This window comes from Dermacentor albipictus, chromosome 6, assembly GCF_038994185.2.
Source record: "Dermacentor albipictus isolate Rhodes 1998 colony chromosome 6, USDA_Dalb.pri_finalv2, whole genome shotgun sequence".
Taxonomy (NCBI): Eukaryota; Metazoa; Arthropoda; class Arachnida; order Ixodida; family Ixodidae; genus Dermacentor; species Dermacentor albipictus.
In genome coordinates, this window is record NC_091826.1 from 11,554,239 (window position 1) to 11,571,078 (window position 16,840).

The following is a 16,840-nucleotide window of genomic DNA, read 5'->3' on the forward strand; positions in this document are numbered from 1 at the left end:
TCCCTGCGCACACGGACACCGCAGAATTAACTGTCTGGAAAGCAGGCGTCTCCGGCACGAGGCCCGCCTGCGGTTCCAACGGCCGCCGCTACGCGGATTTTAGTGGCGCCCCTAAGAGGCGATGGGAAGAATGGTGGAAGAAAAGTAGGCAAACGACAAAAAAACGGAGACGTACAAAAGCAAAATTCGCAACAGGGGGTCAGAAAATTTGGTTGTGGGAGTTCATAGTGTTTCTTTTTTTGTTCTTTTTTAACCTATGTACCTCAGGAAGTATAATAGCAAGAGCTTAGTGTTGCAACTCGCCACCCCGTTCCAAAGGGGACGCTCATAACATCCATCCATCCATCCATAGGCGCTGCGCACGGCGTATACAGCGCCGCTGTAAAATGCAGGGCAGGCTATTCCTGCCAATGCATGCCACATTTGCCACCCATCCTTCCCCACTCCTGCGAAGAAGCCCGTTTACCTTGAGGAAATTGTAATAACCACGAGAAAACATACGCACACAAAGAACGGAAAGAATAGCACAACCTCTGTCTGTCTGTTCCGCTAGTGCTCGCATGCGCATTGGCAATAGTAGAACTGCACTGATCTGACTAATGTAAGTTTTCAAGGCAGCAGTAGCATATGTCCTTTCGACGCACGAAAGACAGTCGATTCCCAGCGGCCCCACTCGTTGCTGCCATTGCAGGATGTTTCTTGACAATTTTTTATCGGCTAATGCAGTAGATCGTGAACGTTTTGCCTAAAAAGCTCTGACTTTGCACAAATCCCATTGAGTCCGCTTCTTTGTATGACCTTTTTGTGTTAGAGTGCGTCGCTTTCAATCTTCGCAGAAACATCTCGCTAGAAACTGACTATCAGCTCTTTATTTCATTTTCCCAAGCAAACATGTGTTTCTTTTGACGTCTAACTAGCTGATTTGTGCAAAAAAGAAAACACTGACTATACGGAGGGCCTTGCCGTATCGGCATAGTAAAGTGGGAGATATGCTGTACTTGCCGGCGAAGGTCGTTCACAGAGTCGAATGGGTGGTGAGTCTGGGAGAACTGAATCACTTTGGAAATGAAGGGTGAAGGACTCTGACGTGCTTTAGGAGAAAGTTTTAGATTTCTCAGTCACCGCTGACGGATACCAACATGTAATCGGCTCAAATGCTGCTCATTTTTTGTCAACCGCAGAACTTATATAGCAGTGAAATATGCTGAATTTCGCTGCAATATGTAAATTACAGACAATTTTGAATCCATGCGCCGCAAGTATTTAGATAAGGCCAATAGTTATCATGCTTTTCCGTTGCACTTGATAGAGCACAGTAATAAAAAATCTTATCCGCTTATATAAAAACTAGTACATTGTTCACTCTTAAATTGTCCATCTGATGACGGTGATGGTGAATACTTTATTGACAAACGAATCGACCATAAGAAAACTTTGTCCTCTGGCCATATAGGGAAAAATTCTTAGCATGCAGTGCGCATGCTTTTTTTGTGAACTTTACCAGCAATATCATAAATTATCATCCCAGTTAGAACACTGTGTTATGTACAACCACGTGCATTTTCATGAGAGCGTGCAATTATATGTGTCTTACCATTGTTTGCTGCCACGCCTAGGGGGGGGGGGTGAGGTGGGGGGGGGGCGCAGGGCCTCAGTAACAAAATTTTAGATAATAATTTGAGAAGCGTTGTTTCAGACAGAGATGTCATCGTCTAAAACCTACTGAAGAACGTCCAAGCACAATAGAGGGAGAACACTGCTGTAATTTTTTTTTAGTTAGGTGATTGTGCTGAAAGGGCCCTCAGTACAGAGCCTAGATTAGTAGTACAACACTGATCAATGCCGCGGGGTGTACTGGTGGTTGGCAGATAATTAGGTGGTGTGCTGAATTTATGAAATTCCAGGCACAACTTGGAATTAGCGCAAGACATGAGTAATTTGAGATCGCTGGGAGAGGGATTCGTCCGGCACTGGAAATAAAAATATGACGACGTTGTTGTTGGCGATGATGAAGACTGACCGTCTATTTACGGCACTGGTGCCTTCTGTCAGCCACATTAGTTTAAGGAATAGGTATGTGGCCGCGGGCAGGGGAGGTGGTCCACAGAACCAGACAATATGGCATCTTTATCAGAACGTGTTGCTGGGCTACTTGCTTGGCACGCGGCTAAGTGCAGTGAACTTGCAAGGAAAAAGAAGAAGAAAGCGGGAAAACGGCAAAGTACTTTTGCGTATGTGACAGTGGGACGCAACTGACGCACTTACGTCAGAGTGTGACACGTTATTCTGTTGTCCCGAACGTATATAAATCATAATCATTATTAGCCTATTTTTGATGTCCACTGCAGGACGAATGCTTATTCCTCTCTAGCGCTAGCTGATTCCAACAACTGTCGTCAGCAAATTTCCTAATTTCATCGTTCCACCTTACTTTCTGTCGTCCTCAACTACGCTTCCCTTTCTCTTATACATATATGGAGGTCGCCATGTGGCGGTCGCCACTTAAGGCTTAGCCGGAGCTGGAGTGACGCATCGTCACTCCAGCTCCCGCACTTTTGGGAGGCACTTTTGCGAGAAATTGTAAAAGATATGTCAATTTCATTTTTTCTTTTACATTCAGCAGCCTGCGTTCTCACTTCTTTAAGAAATCGGTTCAACATAAGCCAAGAATAGACCTATTCACTTTGTAATAATAATAATAATAATAATAATAATAATAATAATAATAATAATAATAACGGAGGGGGGTAGCGTCAGGCGCGTGCGGTGCACTTCTCTTTCCTTTTTCTTTTATTATTCTTCTACCGCGATTGTTTGTCTCTTGTCAGTTCCATATTTGCAAAGCGCTAAACCGCCTGAGTCAGCAGGCGCTCAAGCCAAAGCAAAGAGGGACAGACCGATTATACGCTTGTCATCGACTGATACATATGAAGGAAGGAAAAAACCGAGCTTGCTTATATCATCTGTAACGTATTACTAAAACTGCCACATGTCAGATACGTCACTTCCGCCACATTTCTTCGTTCGTCACTGCCGATATGGGTTTTCTTTATTGTTCTTCTTTTTTTGTTGAATCGCACGGGATGTTCAACAAGCGCCAACTGAAGCCTGGTTGAGCCAGAAGACTGAAAAATTTAAAGTGCTTTATGTGGGGTACACGGAACTAAAGAGGACCGTGTCTAGGTGTTGTCTTCTCTTAGTCCGGTTTGCTTCTCTCTCTCTCCCCCTTCCGCGGACCTGTTGTGCTTACCACTAACCAGCGTGCTATCGCTGTTCCAGACACCCTCCTCTCGAAATACTGGTCCACTCCGAACAGACGTCTTGTGGCGCTGCCTCAGCTCGGCACCATTATTCGACTGAGCAGGCCTTATGGGTTTTCGTTATCGGGCTTCCCTTCCGGATCCCACCACTCCTTAGCTTTTAATAGAAACTCCCTCGCCCGTTAGTCTCGGGGGCGACGACGGACGCGCGACGGACGCGCACCCTTGACCTTCGTCAACGCTGGAAAGAGAGACGGAGATACGAAAGCCCCGTCCTCCTCTCACCAGTGACAGTGGTGACAGGGCAAAGCCGCGTGCTTCCTTTTTGTGCCGCCACTTGAACGGGTCGTCTTTTCGCGGCCGGACACCACACCGGCCGCCCATGTTTCCTCGTTGTTCCGACTGGGACGGCCTGGCGAGAACCTCCCGCCCCTAGTGTTCGCCCGATGTGCCCGTCACTGACGACTGTCGGACGCCAGTGCTTTTAATCCGGAACAAACATGGCCAGCTGGACCAACCTCGTGCGCGATCCACCGCAGGTAAAGAAACTTGCGTTCTTGAATAGGCTGCGCGCTTTTCTCGCGAAAATGAATCTGATGCAGCCGTGTTACCGGTAAATTTACTGAAATCTTACTGATCGCGTTTCATTCTTTTTTTTATGCTTGCTCTGGCTTCGGTCAAGAGCCAGCTTTCACGGGTGCTTGCTTTTCTGAATGTTATGAATTTGCCAGGCCTGCGCATGTTTCGTAGCTAAGAACTGCACTGCTGGCTTTCTGAAGTTGGGCTACAGGAACTAATGGCGCCTCAAGCTACGCGTGCTTTTTCATCCACCGTAACCAGGCGGCGACGGAAATTTTCCTCTTAGTAGTAAATGGTTACCAATGATGCGCCTGCATTTGTCATAGACGGCAAAATGCCTGCAAAAGGCACGAAAGTAATGAACCTACTGCGGCTAGGCGTGTTAAGTAAAAATTTAAAAAAAAAACAATCCAGCTGTGCATTGCACGTGCACAAGCTTACGCCGCAATAATTCACCAACGTTATGACGTTTTATGCTTACTTGTCGCAGTTCAATTGGCATATCCTGGAGCAATATTTTTTTCAATTCGTAGCTTAGAAAAGGTGGCATTGTTTAGCCGACAGTGCGCAGTTTCCGCTTGGGGCAGCCGACATGTCTTTTGTGACGAACGCGTATGTATGGCTGCCGGGACCTGGATAGCATTGGTGTAAAACTTAGGGAAGGCATTTAGCGCGTTCATCTCATTAGCGGTGCCTGTGCCGTTACTTTTTGTTCTAAACCAAATGATGTCGTTAAGCTTGAGTATTCGGGCCATGTGACTGCGATGAGAGCCAACGGCGGTGCCTTACCTGAGTGAGTGAATGAACTTTTATTTGGTCCAGCTTCGTTCTTTATCTGCAAATACTGTCCGACTGCCTCTTGTGTACGTGCGCTGCGTTTATCTCTGCATTTTTCTTAACTGTTTAATTGATCTGGCGCAAGAACAACTAATCTCAAGGACTTCCCGCGTATGCAGTGATTATCTGATGCACGTGGAAAGGCAATGCGCCGCTTATTTGTTCCCGTGGTCTGAGTACCTCCAGCTGCGTGCTTATCATGAAAAGGTCAGCGGCGCTATCTTAACGATTGTCATGTCTATTCCGGCGTGGTTTCGCAAATCGATGTACCCTAATCAGAGACTTCACGTGGTAATTAAAATTAGCCCTAAACGTGATAGTTTGTCGTGATAGCACTGCCACATAGATTGCGTTCCATGTTTATGTACGCTTGATCATTCCGGACGACTGTGTAGCCCGACTTGACAGCTCCCTCGGTCCAACAAGGCTTCCAGTCAAGGTATACAATTGTGGCAGGGGATCGCAAATGCGCAAGCCATGCGGCCGTACACGTAGCCCTATTTAAGCATCAATATGCGCATTTAATTAGGTGCCTAAAATGAAGTCCTCTACCTCTAAATATTCCATGGTGCAACAATCAGTCTCCTTTGTCCGTTGTATGCTATGCACTACCTCAAAAAGGAAAAAAAAGAAAGTGTTCAGCGCATTATATGCACGAGCTCCTCCACTGTTGCGATCGCACAAAGCACAGGATTTTATTTTTCATTCGGCTTGTCAGGATTGTGCGATAGCATCTGGCTTAATATTTCTAGCTTTACTAGAAAGCTTTCTTGGCGCTAAATCAACACTGAAATGCCCAGTTCAGCAACACTAACGCTTTCACGCAATGTTCAGTCGATGCTGATTGGATGTGTTCAGCTATTCTAGACTTGAGACCGATCGCACTGGAAAATTGCAATGTGGGTCGAGCTCAATGAGCGGAAGTTTTCGTGACTGTAGGGTGTAGGCTCGAAAAAGGTCGGAGGGACATGCGGTTGTGTCCCTCGGTAATGACTCACTCGTCATGGTAATGACAAGCGATTTGTCAAACATATGGCACCGAGATAGGCATTTAGCTTTCCTTGACTTTAGCGATAGCAAGCCCTGTTTGTGGGGTTTGTTTTGATAAGGGCAAAATGGGGTCGACTTAAGATTGTACTAAATATTCTATGAAGGCGATTTCGATTGCTTTGACCTATCGCCCCCGGCGATGAAGCACGAACCATCGCGCAGGCGCACACTTGGCCTACGGCATCTTGACGTGATTCAAGTGCGGCGTCAGACGCATGTGCCAGAATGTGTGGTAAAGCAGGGGGTTCTTTCAACGCGAAAGCGTTGAGGATACCGTTAAAGAGCCCACCAAAATTGCTCATACCTTGCATTTCATTCTTTACAAAGGTGTACCTCGGAATTTTGAAAACTGCAGCCCACAAACAAATGTAATGGGGAAAAAAACGCCGACAGCGCATGCCCTTTATGTTAGCTCTTTTCAGACTTAAATATTAGAAGTGCGGAACAATAACAGAATCGACCCGCGCAAGAGGTCGCGTTTCTACCAGAAAGCTCGCCTCCGTGCATAGCGTTCGCAGCCAGCCCGGTAAATGTTACGGTTACATCTGCAGTTGCCGCGAAGCATGAAAAGCAGTAAGGGGTCTTTGAACGCTATCGCATTCCACTTTTAAAGGCGAAGCTTAAGCGTACGCCTAATTTTTTTGCGTCTTTTATTTTTGTTGAATGGCTCGATTTAAAACGCGGGGTGGACAGTGGCGGTACCATTTTTATGTGTTGCATATTGCAATCACTCAGTTCAGCCCTTGGGCGCGGCCGGGCAGCCACCATTGAGGGTATGAGCCATTGTTCATTGCTGCGCGTCTCATATGTGGGTCTATTCTCTTTTAAGTTTGCTATGTTTGTTAAGTTGCTTCTTTTTTTATACGTTGCATATTGTAATCACTCAATTCAGCCCTTGGGCGCGGCCGGGCAGCCACCATTGACCTTTAGCGCAACCACGTGACGTCACGACAGCCAGAGGAAAAGCTGGGCGCCAAGTCGCGCAATATGCAACGCATTCTTGGCTTAACCGAGCTAAGCATGGCCATTTTTTTAACCTTCACCGCACACATTGTGATTTTAATGATTAGGTTAAGCTATGCTTGTTATTCTAATGCACAGAGACGCCGTACTGTGAATGCGTTCTTATCGTACATAGGGAAAGTACCCGAATACGTTTCTCAAGAACTTATCTGTTTAGTTGGAGCTTGCCAGAGGACAATTTCGCTTTGGCGTCAGAGAGAGAGAGAAAGAAACGAAGAGGTTAACTTCCCTACCATTCTGTAGGGATGTTAACTAAGGACGTGCCTGGTTGGCTACCCTAAACTAGGGGAGGGGAAAAAGGGAAGAACATATAACGAGAGAAAACAAAAATAATAGCCAGGCATTCGCAGTCAGTCACAGAGGAATCTCCCCGGTCACAAGCGTTCATACAGTCCAGTGTCCCTCAAGAAACACAGAAGGGATTTCGTGCCCTTTTGCATGAAAGAACGCATATGCCATGGTCAGAAAATGGCAACTACAAAGACCCAAACACATAATCACATTTACCAATACACAAAGAACCAACCTCCTCGAATCAAAATCTACGCTTAAACAGCTGTCGAAGTTCACCTCATAGCCGTATATAGAATATTCAAAGTTCCGCTCAATGTATTCATCTCCATCTGTACCGCATGCTTCCGTTGACATTACGGTGCGTCAGTAGATGACTCGTAAATACCGCGTCGCAAGCCCTGCTCGTCTATCCTACAAAGAAAAGCTCTTGTCGACAGGCTCCGTTCTGCATTTGTTAAAAAAAAAAAATGTACATATGTAGATGCAAATGTTGGAATCTTCGCTTGACAGATTCCAACATGTCTTTCTTTTTTTTTTTTTCGTCGGTCTCGTGCACTGTCCAGGTGCTCCAGACCGACGTTCCCCGAGCCGTCGCGACAGAGCCATTCGTCGCACCAGCGCTGTGAAAGGTCTGGTATCTGCTACTGCGCTGCGACGCGCCATGTCGCCTCCGCGTGTTAGAACATGCGCAGAACAGAGGTGCGCTTACTCGCATTACTTTGTTGGTCAGCATAGTGTTTCTAAAGCCCGGTTTGCTGGATACTAGCAGCAGCAGCAACGCTGAAACCCAGAAGGGTTAACAAAGAAACATTCGCTTTAAACTGAAAGATCACTGCCCCGCCCGCACCCCTGCCCTCGACGTGGCATCTAGGGCCTCGAAGAAGGTTGCAATGAAGGCGGGGAGCGTTCTTTATCGAAAACAAGTGAGAAGCTGCCTTATTTTGAATGATAGCTGTGACTGTAAATTTTGAGAAAGAGTGGCTCCCCGGGAAATAAATGAGAGGAAACATAGTTCCTGGTGAAAGTCTGCAGACTGCTGCGCAGCCAACCAGCGTTCGTTTCGTCCTCTTCTCTAGATGGTTTTGTGGTTCCGATGCACTGCGGTGCTTCGTTTAAGCTAAAGCTTGTTGTCTACAGACTTTATGTCAGGCAAGCTGCTCTCGAGGGCACGGAATGGAAGTGCCGGCACAAAGGCGCGGGCCAGCGTCACGCAGCTGGAATCGGGCTAAGCTCACTTCTAAGAAAACTCGCGAAATGGGTTCCGTCAGAGACCAAGCAATGCCACACGTGGCGTTCCTTCCATCTGCCTTTGAACGTGCATCTACACGCGTGACCTTCAAAGCAGGCAAGACCAAGTAACGTGCTGCGCAAAATGCAAAGCCAGAAGAAAGGAAAGTGCGCAGACTGCCAGCTTCTGCTGCAAGAATAAAGTCATGATACCGTGCGCCACATGGATGGGCGAAAAACCAAATCGTCATTGTGCCACTACTCGAACTCGTGTAAATTCGTGACACGTAAATTCGTGACACGCCTACAAAAAAAAAATCGTCGGCGATCTATCGGCAAATGCGAGAGAAATGCGTAATCATTACGTCGCACTTAAGTTGAGGTCCCGGATCCACGATTTAAACCACGTGTGTGTCTGTGTGTGGCAAACCAATGGGACACCATTGCTCCCGTTTTTGAAAAAGTATATCCAGGTTTGCGATGCAGACTTGTTGATTAATCATATCAAGACAAATTAAAAAATTGAAACACGATACAGTTCAACTAATTGCAATGCTATCAAGCCGAACTTCGATAGCTTTCGCCGACAGCATCATGACCACGGTCATTTCCGAAGTCAATGGCATCGTAAAGGAAGGAAGTGCATCGCAACCAAACAGCAAGACTTTGACACCTCAGACGTGCCGGCAGCGGGAACACATACGCAGGAAATGTAGCTCTTTATCAGGCAGTGTCCTACCGAGGGACAAATTTTGTAACGATTCGTTCAATTCATGATTCCATGTCTTGCACAAAATAGTTGCAAGTTACTGCCTGTATCATCATTATGTTTTCCATGCTTTCGTGTTCGTTCTTTCTCTCTTCCTTTTTGTATAACCGTTGAAGCTGTGTTCACGTGAGGCACCGAACCACTGATTTAGTCCACCAACTACGTGCCATGCAGCGGTAAAATCGAGCCACGCTATACGCATAATACCGTCACCGACCAGCAGCTCGCGCCACCTCATCCACTGCGGGAATCGGTGATTGATTGCATTAGCTTGACCGCTGTTATTTTAATGACGTCAGCCTGAGACAATAAAACTCTGAAGAACCAGCTATCCTGCAAGTATCATAAACTAAAGCGAACAAAAAAAGGCTTTGAAAAAGATACCAATGCGATAAGACATCGAGTAATTCAAGCACATGTACCAAGCTAAGTTAACAGGAGCATAGCGCGAAGCAGCTGCCTGTCACATATGAAAGTAACATTATGCTCAGTGCAGATTGCGAACGCAATACGTGCAGTCGGTAAATGGCAAAAGAAACTAAAACGAACGTTTTACACGGTGCAAAATAAGTGGACATGTTACTACAATTTATACATACACGTCAAGAATAGCACACTCATCAGGAGGAAGTATGAGGATGCAGGTGACCTTCGATTGACGCTATTCACTCGATGTTCTCCGAAAGCAAGACAGCGAAAGCGCCACATTGCCGCGCAGTTGCTTACAAAGTTGACAAAAGAAGAAAGACTTGAGTGGCGACCAAACAAGAGAGGAGTTGGCCCCGGGCGAGAATCGGGGCGGAAGTGCGGTTTGCGTCGTCAGGTCGCGAAAGCGGCTTATTATTATTATTATTATTATTGCCTCTGTGACGTCACAGCTCGGCGAAACCAGAGCGTTTGCCTGAGGTCACCACTGAAGCGCGGAGGGTGGACGAGGGGGGAGGAGGAGGGTTACAGAAAGCAGCGAGAGAGGACTGCGAAGAAGTCGTGAACGAGAGAGTACTTCTTTTTTTTTCTTTTTTAATGCTTTTTCTCAGCTGCGAGGACTGGCCACCTGACCGGTTTTTCCCTCGCAAAACTGTCCTCTCTCGCACCATCTAGCCACCGCAGTGGGTCCGTCACTTCCTCGATCGAGCAGTGCACTGCCACAGCACCAGCGGAGAGCGTTTGGCAGAAAAGGCAACCGAACGCTGTAGCGCAAAGGCACTGCGCCTGCCATGCGTGACGGGAAGATCAAGAAATAAAAGGAAGGAGGCAGAGAACTTCGTTGGCGGTGGGAGTCTGACGCGCAGCAGTTACGCGTTCGCAGTGTTTCAAGGCTGTTTCTGCAGAATCCGCTGTGATTCGTTCCTTCAGAAAAGCGAAGAAAGCTTCCGCGCCTGATTCAATGCAGAAGTCTGCACTCGTATTGCCATGTTATTCCTATTAGGCGGGTCCGTTTGGTCGCAGTCTCGGGATGCGCGATTCTTTCCTTAGTTCGATCCTTATCTAGCAATACTGTTCACAGAAATATCTATTTGCAGTGGTATTTTTCAGCGTAAATGCCAAACAACCAGTACAACGCCTTAATGGGCATTCTGCTTGTCCAAAGTATAACTTAGTGAACTGTCGATCTACCGTGGGATCCCGCGTTTGTTGTGACACATATTTTTGGTTTGGCATATTTTGCATATTTTCGTTTGGCATATACATACGCACATAAGTGAAGACGTGCTAGTATGATCCAGACGTACCACCATGTCGTGTTGTATCAGAGAAAAAGCTATGTAGTAGTCGCAAATATCCAGGCCAGTAGATCACTGGGACTAGGCGGTGCGAATTGGAAGCAAGTAGATTGGTACTGAAAAACAAAAAGGTTCTCCTGAAACAATGTGTTGCGTGGATAGGAATGAGTTCATCTAGCGATTTGTGCAATTCTCACGAAAAAACGCGCACAGCATCATAGAACAATTGCTGTATTTTGCACTTTTCCTGTAATCCAACTAGTTTCGTAAGCGCTGCGCAAGTCGCATGAATACTTACCGGATCGCTCAGTTTTCAATCGTAACGAATACATGGTATCGTCTTTCCTGAAAATCGCAAGATACCATAGTTTCTTCTGGATGAACTCACGGGGACAAGCAAGTCAGAAGTCGGCTGGCCCAACGCGTTCTCATATACACAAACCAGAGGACCAAATTCCTTCCCAACAAACCGAATGGGTCGGATTCATGCAGACGCTTACTCTGTGAGCACTGCGCACATAGTTCATGGTTCGCGTGCGTGTATGTATGCCCGTCGCCATCTCATGTGTTGTTCTTCGCCTAGAGTTTGCAAAACACGTCAGTTTCTTTTTTTTTCGCTTTTTGTTTTTGAAAACTGAAATCGCACATGTCGATCAGTATTCACATCAGACGAACGTAGTGGCACAGGTACTTATGATTACTGAAAACATTTTAATACAGCCCACCTGCTGCACAAGAAATGTGCTTCAGAAAGACGTCGTTGTCTAATTGGCAACAGATCGTCGTCAATGCAATTTTTTTTTGTGTGCGCGCATCTGTTTAGGAGTTTGTACATTTAGTGATCAATATGAGCTCCAATATCCACATCGGCAGCCTTCTCGTTCTTTTTTTTTTTTCAAGAATGTATTTATTCCATTGACAATAATTACTACGAAATATCAATGCCTGCCTCGAATAGTAAGAACACCGCTTGGTTTTTCATTGAAGATTATTCGTACAAAACGTTTGTTCCAAGTGAAAATCGTATGTCTGCATATTAATGCCCAGCGGTAGTCGTTGCCATCGTGCTCCTTGCTTTTTCTTTCGTTTGCATACATGTTTCCGATTCAGATAATAATTTGAACACAGTCCGGTTATCTATTCTACTTACAATCTCGCTCAGTATCAGCTACAATGCGCGAGCGCGAGACAAAGCGTTCTCCCGAGTTGGATAGTTGCGCCGTATTCGCAATTTAAAAGGATGAGGTTCTGCTGTTCTTGCTTCGAACGTCGCCCTTTAATACATGATTCTTCCCTCTCCCCCCAGTTCCATGCGCAATATTTGGGTCTCACGAATAAGGACAAACGGTGACCACCTTCAGGGCGAACTGTGCGTCAATCATTATTCTACGCACTTCAGCCGTTGAAATATTGCAAATAATGGACAGCGAGTTCGCAGCGACGTTTATATTGCATATATTGGGATTGCACACAGAAAGAAAGGACAAATGTAGGCATTGAGCGATAATAAAGAAAGCTGTGTGACGACACCTTGGGGTTGATAAACTGAGAATAACATTCTGAGGCGACGGCATATTTCATTTTCAACAGTATGAATGACAGGCAGATATATCGCAAAAGGCGGCTGCCGCTCTGTTCAGATTCTGTTTGAGAAACAAGGATTTCGTCCTTAATAAGCTTGGGAGAGAAGGCGAAGGCAGGAATAAACGGACTATGTCTGGAATAGTAAGTGGAACCTTCTTCCTTTGAGTCGGAAGCACGACGCCAATCCACTATCCAACTTGCGATGGCGCTTGCTCACGCGTTGTAGCTCATAGTGAGCGCTCTAGTACGTTGTTTCTATTGCGATGGCAATTGTATGGACACTCCAGACGCATTTCTGTCGTCGCCGTGAGGTTCCGTGTAAAGTCCAAGGGCAATAAAATCGTCGCCGCGCGCCGTGTGCTGTATGTGCGAGTGAAAGCATGCGAGGGTCAGCCGGCGAATACGGCTCGATCTCGCGATGGCAGCGAAGAAGACGGGCAGTAAGCGCGCCCTCTGCTGTCGCGCGCGAGGCACGGGTGTGAGGCGAGGGAGGGGAGGCACCCTCCGCGGCGGCTGCTGCTTCCGACGCGGCCGGGCGGGCGCTGTACCTTGAAAGCGATCTGCGACATCGCAACGTGCGCTGTGCTTTCGACGTTTCGTTCGCGCTGAAGCGAGATACTCACGAAGGTCGATTCGATCGCTGCAGCTGCCGCGATTCTTCACTCCAGCATCTTGACAGCGAGATGTGTTCATGTTTACCTCCGCGCGCGTGACACCGGGCTTGTTAATTTAGTTAAAACACGTTGGCGGGATAGTCGGTTTGAATCTATGATAGAATGTGTGAACGCCACTGAACGAGGACGTAGAAACAGATACAGCGCCGCCTCTGTGTGTCTGTTTCTTTCTACGTCCTCGTTCAGTCGCGCTTACACACTATATCATTAATTTGTAAGCGAATGTTTACAAGCTTATAAGGCCGATAAAAATAGTATCCTTATTTCGTATATCTATCTACTAGTTTGCTATCTCAATCGGTGCATTGCCTTTCGGGCGAAACTGCTGCGAGTTCTTTTTTTAACACTGCGGAAAAGACGGTCTATGAACATTTTATCGTTTTCCGGCCACAAAGGGACGTCGACCTCACGGTGTGCAGGAGATGTGAATAAAACGAAACTACCTTTCGAAACATGTCGTGCGCTCACAATACACTCGACCACAAAAGTGACGTTAAAGGCGGCGCTACACCGACCTTCGAGGGCACTTTTATGAAAGAAACTGACCATACGTGTCTGATAACACAGCCTTCATTCCTAGACAGATGAAAGCTGAACGGAAAAAATTCTCATCGCAACACCTATAAATGAAGATAATGCTTGAAGGAGGTGGCATAAGTTTACGCTTGCATGGTCAATCGCCATGGTTGCTCCATGTTGATAGAGCTGTGCTGCTGCACACAAGGTCTCGGTTACGATTCACCCCAGCGCCGGCCTCATTGCGATGAAAACCGAAAGCGCTCCGGCACCGAGCATTGTGGGCATTTTAAAGAAAACCAAGTGGTCAAAAGTAATCCGGAGCCATTCACTATGGTCTCTCTCATAGCGTCTGTATTGCTTTGCGGCGTTAAACACCGCTAGATCGGTCGGATTACTCTGCATATCTGTTCCTACATATACGATATACGTGCGTGTATCCTATAACGGGGAGCGCGCGCAATTAAACGAAATGAAGTAGCAAAAGATGGTGTGAAATCATGTGGTTCCTTCTGTAGTTTCACAGGTGTGTTTTTAGCACTGGTACCACTGGCAATATATAATTAGTCTGTATGGTTGTTTCACATAGGCAGTCGCAATTTTTCCAGAGGCTGGTGTGCTGCGCGTTTGAAAATGTTCCATGTAGACTTCTGTTAACCACCTGCGTGAAATACAAGAAACTAGCAGCATACGTTTACTGTTTTACCGTATAGAACGTGTCATCACGAAAAGAAAAAAAATGTCCGTTAATGAAAAGCAGGTTCCTTTCTGCCAGTATGTAAATGCCCACTTGCTACTTTGCAGGGAGAAAAGCATTCGAGAAAAGTCATATTTTGCCGCCGTATTGGCAATCCAGTTAAATAACCCAATGCTACTTCATCTATGTGGGCAGCTAGGTCTTACTGCTATTTGTTTTGGTAAATGTTTGTTTTCTCCACTTTCTATATTGAGCCAATTATCACAACGTGAACTATCGGATTGCTCAAGGCGGCAGAGACTCATGAATGCATTTCTTTGACCCCCCCCCCCCCCTTCCCCGCCCACTTGACGTCAGAAGTGCCATTACTTTTGTAATCAGCTAAGAACCCTCAGTCATCGGTTCCGCCACGGGAAAGCAAAAAAAAAAATCTTCTCTTTTACGCTGTGTCAGTTACCATCTTGCGTTCCACACAATATCTGCGCTTGCGCGGCTGTGGCTCCTCAGGCCGCGGTGCATCGCCAGTCTAAACGCTCGTTGGCGATGTACTCGCGCACACTCTCCCTTGAAGCACGTGCACTGCTTCTATGCCTAAAACGTCCATATGACGTCCTACCGTCTGCGCTCAAAACGAAGTGACACTCGCACGCCTTCCTAGACCGCTACGGCGCGGAGTCTCACCTCTTTCACAACCCGTCGCCGCTGCTGCTACCGCTGTCAGCTGAATTTTCGAAATCCGGCTCGCGCTCACGCGAAACCTCGCTTTCGCATAAAAAGAGAGCGAAGGCTGCCAAAAAAAAAAGAATGAGCTAAATAAAACTATTGCGTCAGCTCGCGAAACACCGCAACGTCGCACGAGCGCGACGACGACGCGCCGCTGAACATCGCCGCCGAACGACAACGTGTGCCGCTCGCGGTCTCGGCCAAGTACACGCTCTTCTTTCGGCGGCAACAGCCAGCTGTTATAACGGCGCGCTGCGAGACCCGCAACGGAATGTAGCCTAGTGGCGCGGCGAGGGAGGGGGGGCGAGGAAGACGCCGCAAGAGGCACCCGCGTTTTCGAGGTGCGGAGAGAGGAGGTCCCCCTCGCGGGTCCCGTATAGCGGCGGCGGACCCCTCGGCGGGGCTTCTGGGTCATTAGTTCAGTGGCGAGCCGGCCTGGCCTAGCATGCACTCGGGCGGTCGGCTGCAACGCGGCTACCACCACCACCGCTCGGACCGGCCTGCCGTCAAGGGACGCGCCGCCGCGTACACGTCGTCTTCTGCCGCGTCCAGCCGCCACGCTCTAGATGCGCCTTCCAGGATCCTGCCCGAGGCCCGGATACGGAATGCCCACTGTGGAATCAACAACGGCTGCGATGCCTCTTCTGTGCTACCTTCGCAGTTCCCGACGACGGCACCCGGAGCAGCGGGACCGCTCGTCAACGGCAAGGCACTCGCGGCTGCCATGCCGGTGCTGTCCGCGGCCCCCAACGGCAAGCCGGTGTTCGGCAACGCCACGTCTTCCCCGCCGTCGAGGCTGGTCGTCGACGTCCGCGGACTGCGCGTCTCCTACGGTCGCGGCAAGAGCGCCGTCGAGACGCTCAGGGGCATCGACCTCAGCCTGCCCGAGGGCAAGATGTGAGTACGGCTGTTCTTTTTCTCTTTTTCGCTAACGGAGGGGCGCGTTTTTATAGGAAGTATGAAGCCGGCGTGAAAGCGCACCGGGATTCACATCGCATTACGTAATATAAAGTTAAAGCGAAGTTATTGAAACCATTTGTGCGACCGCAGCATGCAGGCACTTCCTCTGAGCAGCCAGTTGGCCGCGGCCATCGCTGCCGACGACCGCACATGTCTTGTGATGCACCGAAAGCGAAGATTTTAGGGTGACCTATTTGGATCCGAGTGGTAGCTCTCGCCAGCCGAACTAGTGCTTAATCAGTGCGTATATATAGGTTTCCCTTCAAGGATCTGCACCGGTTTCTCGCTCTACTATCACTCCCTCACTCGCTTTCAAGTCCATAACACTCGTCTTGACACAGCACGCTTTAGCTGCCATAGTGTAGCTAATAAAGCACGCGCACACACTTTCAATCCACCGGTTATATGAGCATCTCTGTATAAGCGCAGCCGCGAGCCACAACGTTATAACAATGTGGCTCACTATGGTATATCACATAGTATATCATCTTCGCAGCAAGATGCTAACTCGTTTGGGGACATTTATCGTGAATAGCATCTCACATGAAAGCCTCGGGGCATTTTGTGTGCAAATATGTGAATGGATATAGGTATGCAGAAGTCCTTTTCTTTATCTGTATACTATATATCTGTCGCTCCTGCGTTTGTGTCCTTAGTGTGTAACGTTATTTCACCGGACATCGAGAGTAACATGCCAGGCCGCCAACTTCTCGAGTTTTTCATTAAAGACAGCACGTCTCTCTGTATAACATGGCAGAAGACATGCGTTACTGGTCTTTATTATTCCAGACAATTATAGGCGCATCGTATCTTTGTGATACCACATGTAAATTTGTTCATGGAGATAACACGTTTTCATTTACCATATTCTGGTTAAAAAGTGATCCAGCACTAGCAGCAAGGCAGCTCGACACCGTCCAGAG

General features: G+C 47.6%; 1 protein-coding gene across 1 annotated transcript in view; it reads left to right on the plus strand.

Moving 5' to 3' along the window:
• The first annotated feature begins 3,176 nt into the window (after window positions 1–3,176).
• LOC135914259 (uncharacterized) overlaps window positions 3,177–16,840 on the plus strand; it is a 68,106-nt gene continuing 54,442 nt past the window's right edge. The window contains exons 1-2 of the mRNA XM_070541442.1: window positions 3,177–3,799; window positions 15,619–15,854. Coding sequence (XP_070397543.1) covers window positions 3,761–3,799; window positions 15,619–15,854 — 275 coding nt within the window. The 5' untranslated portion in view covers window positions 3,177–3,760. The remainder of the gene's footprint in view (window positions 3,800–15,618; window positions 15,855–16,840) is intronic.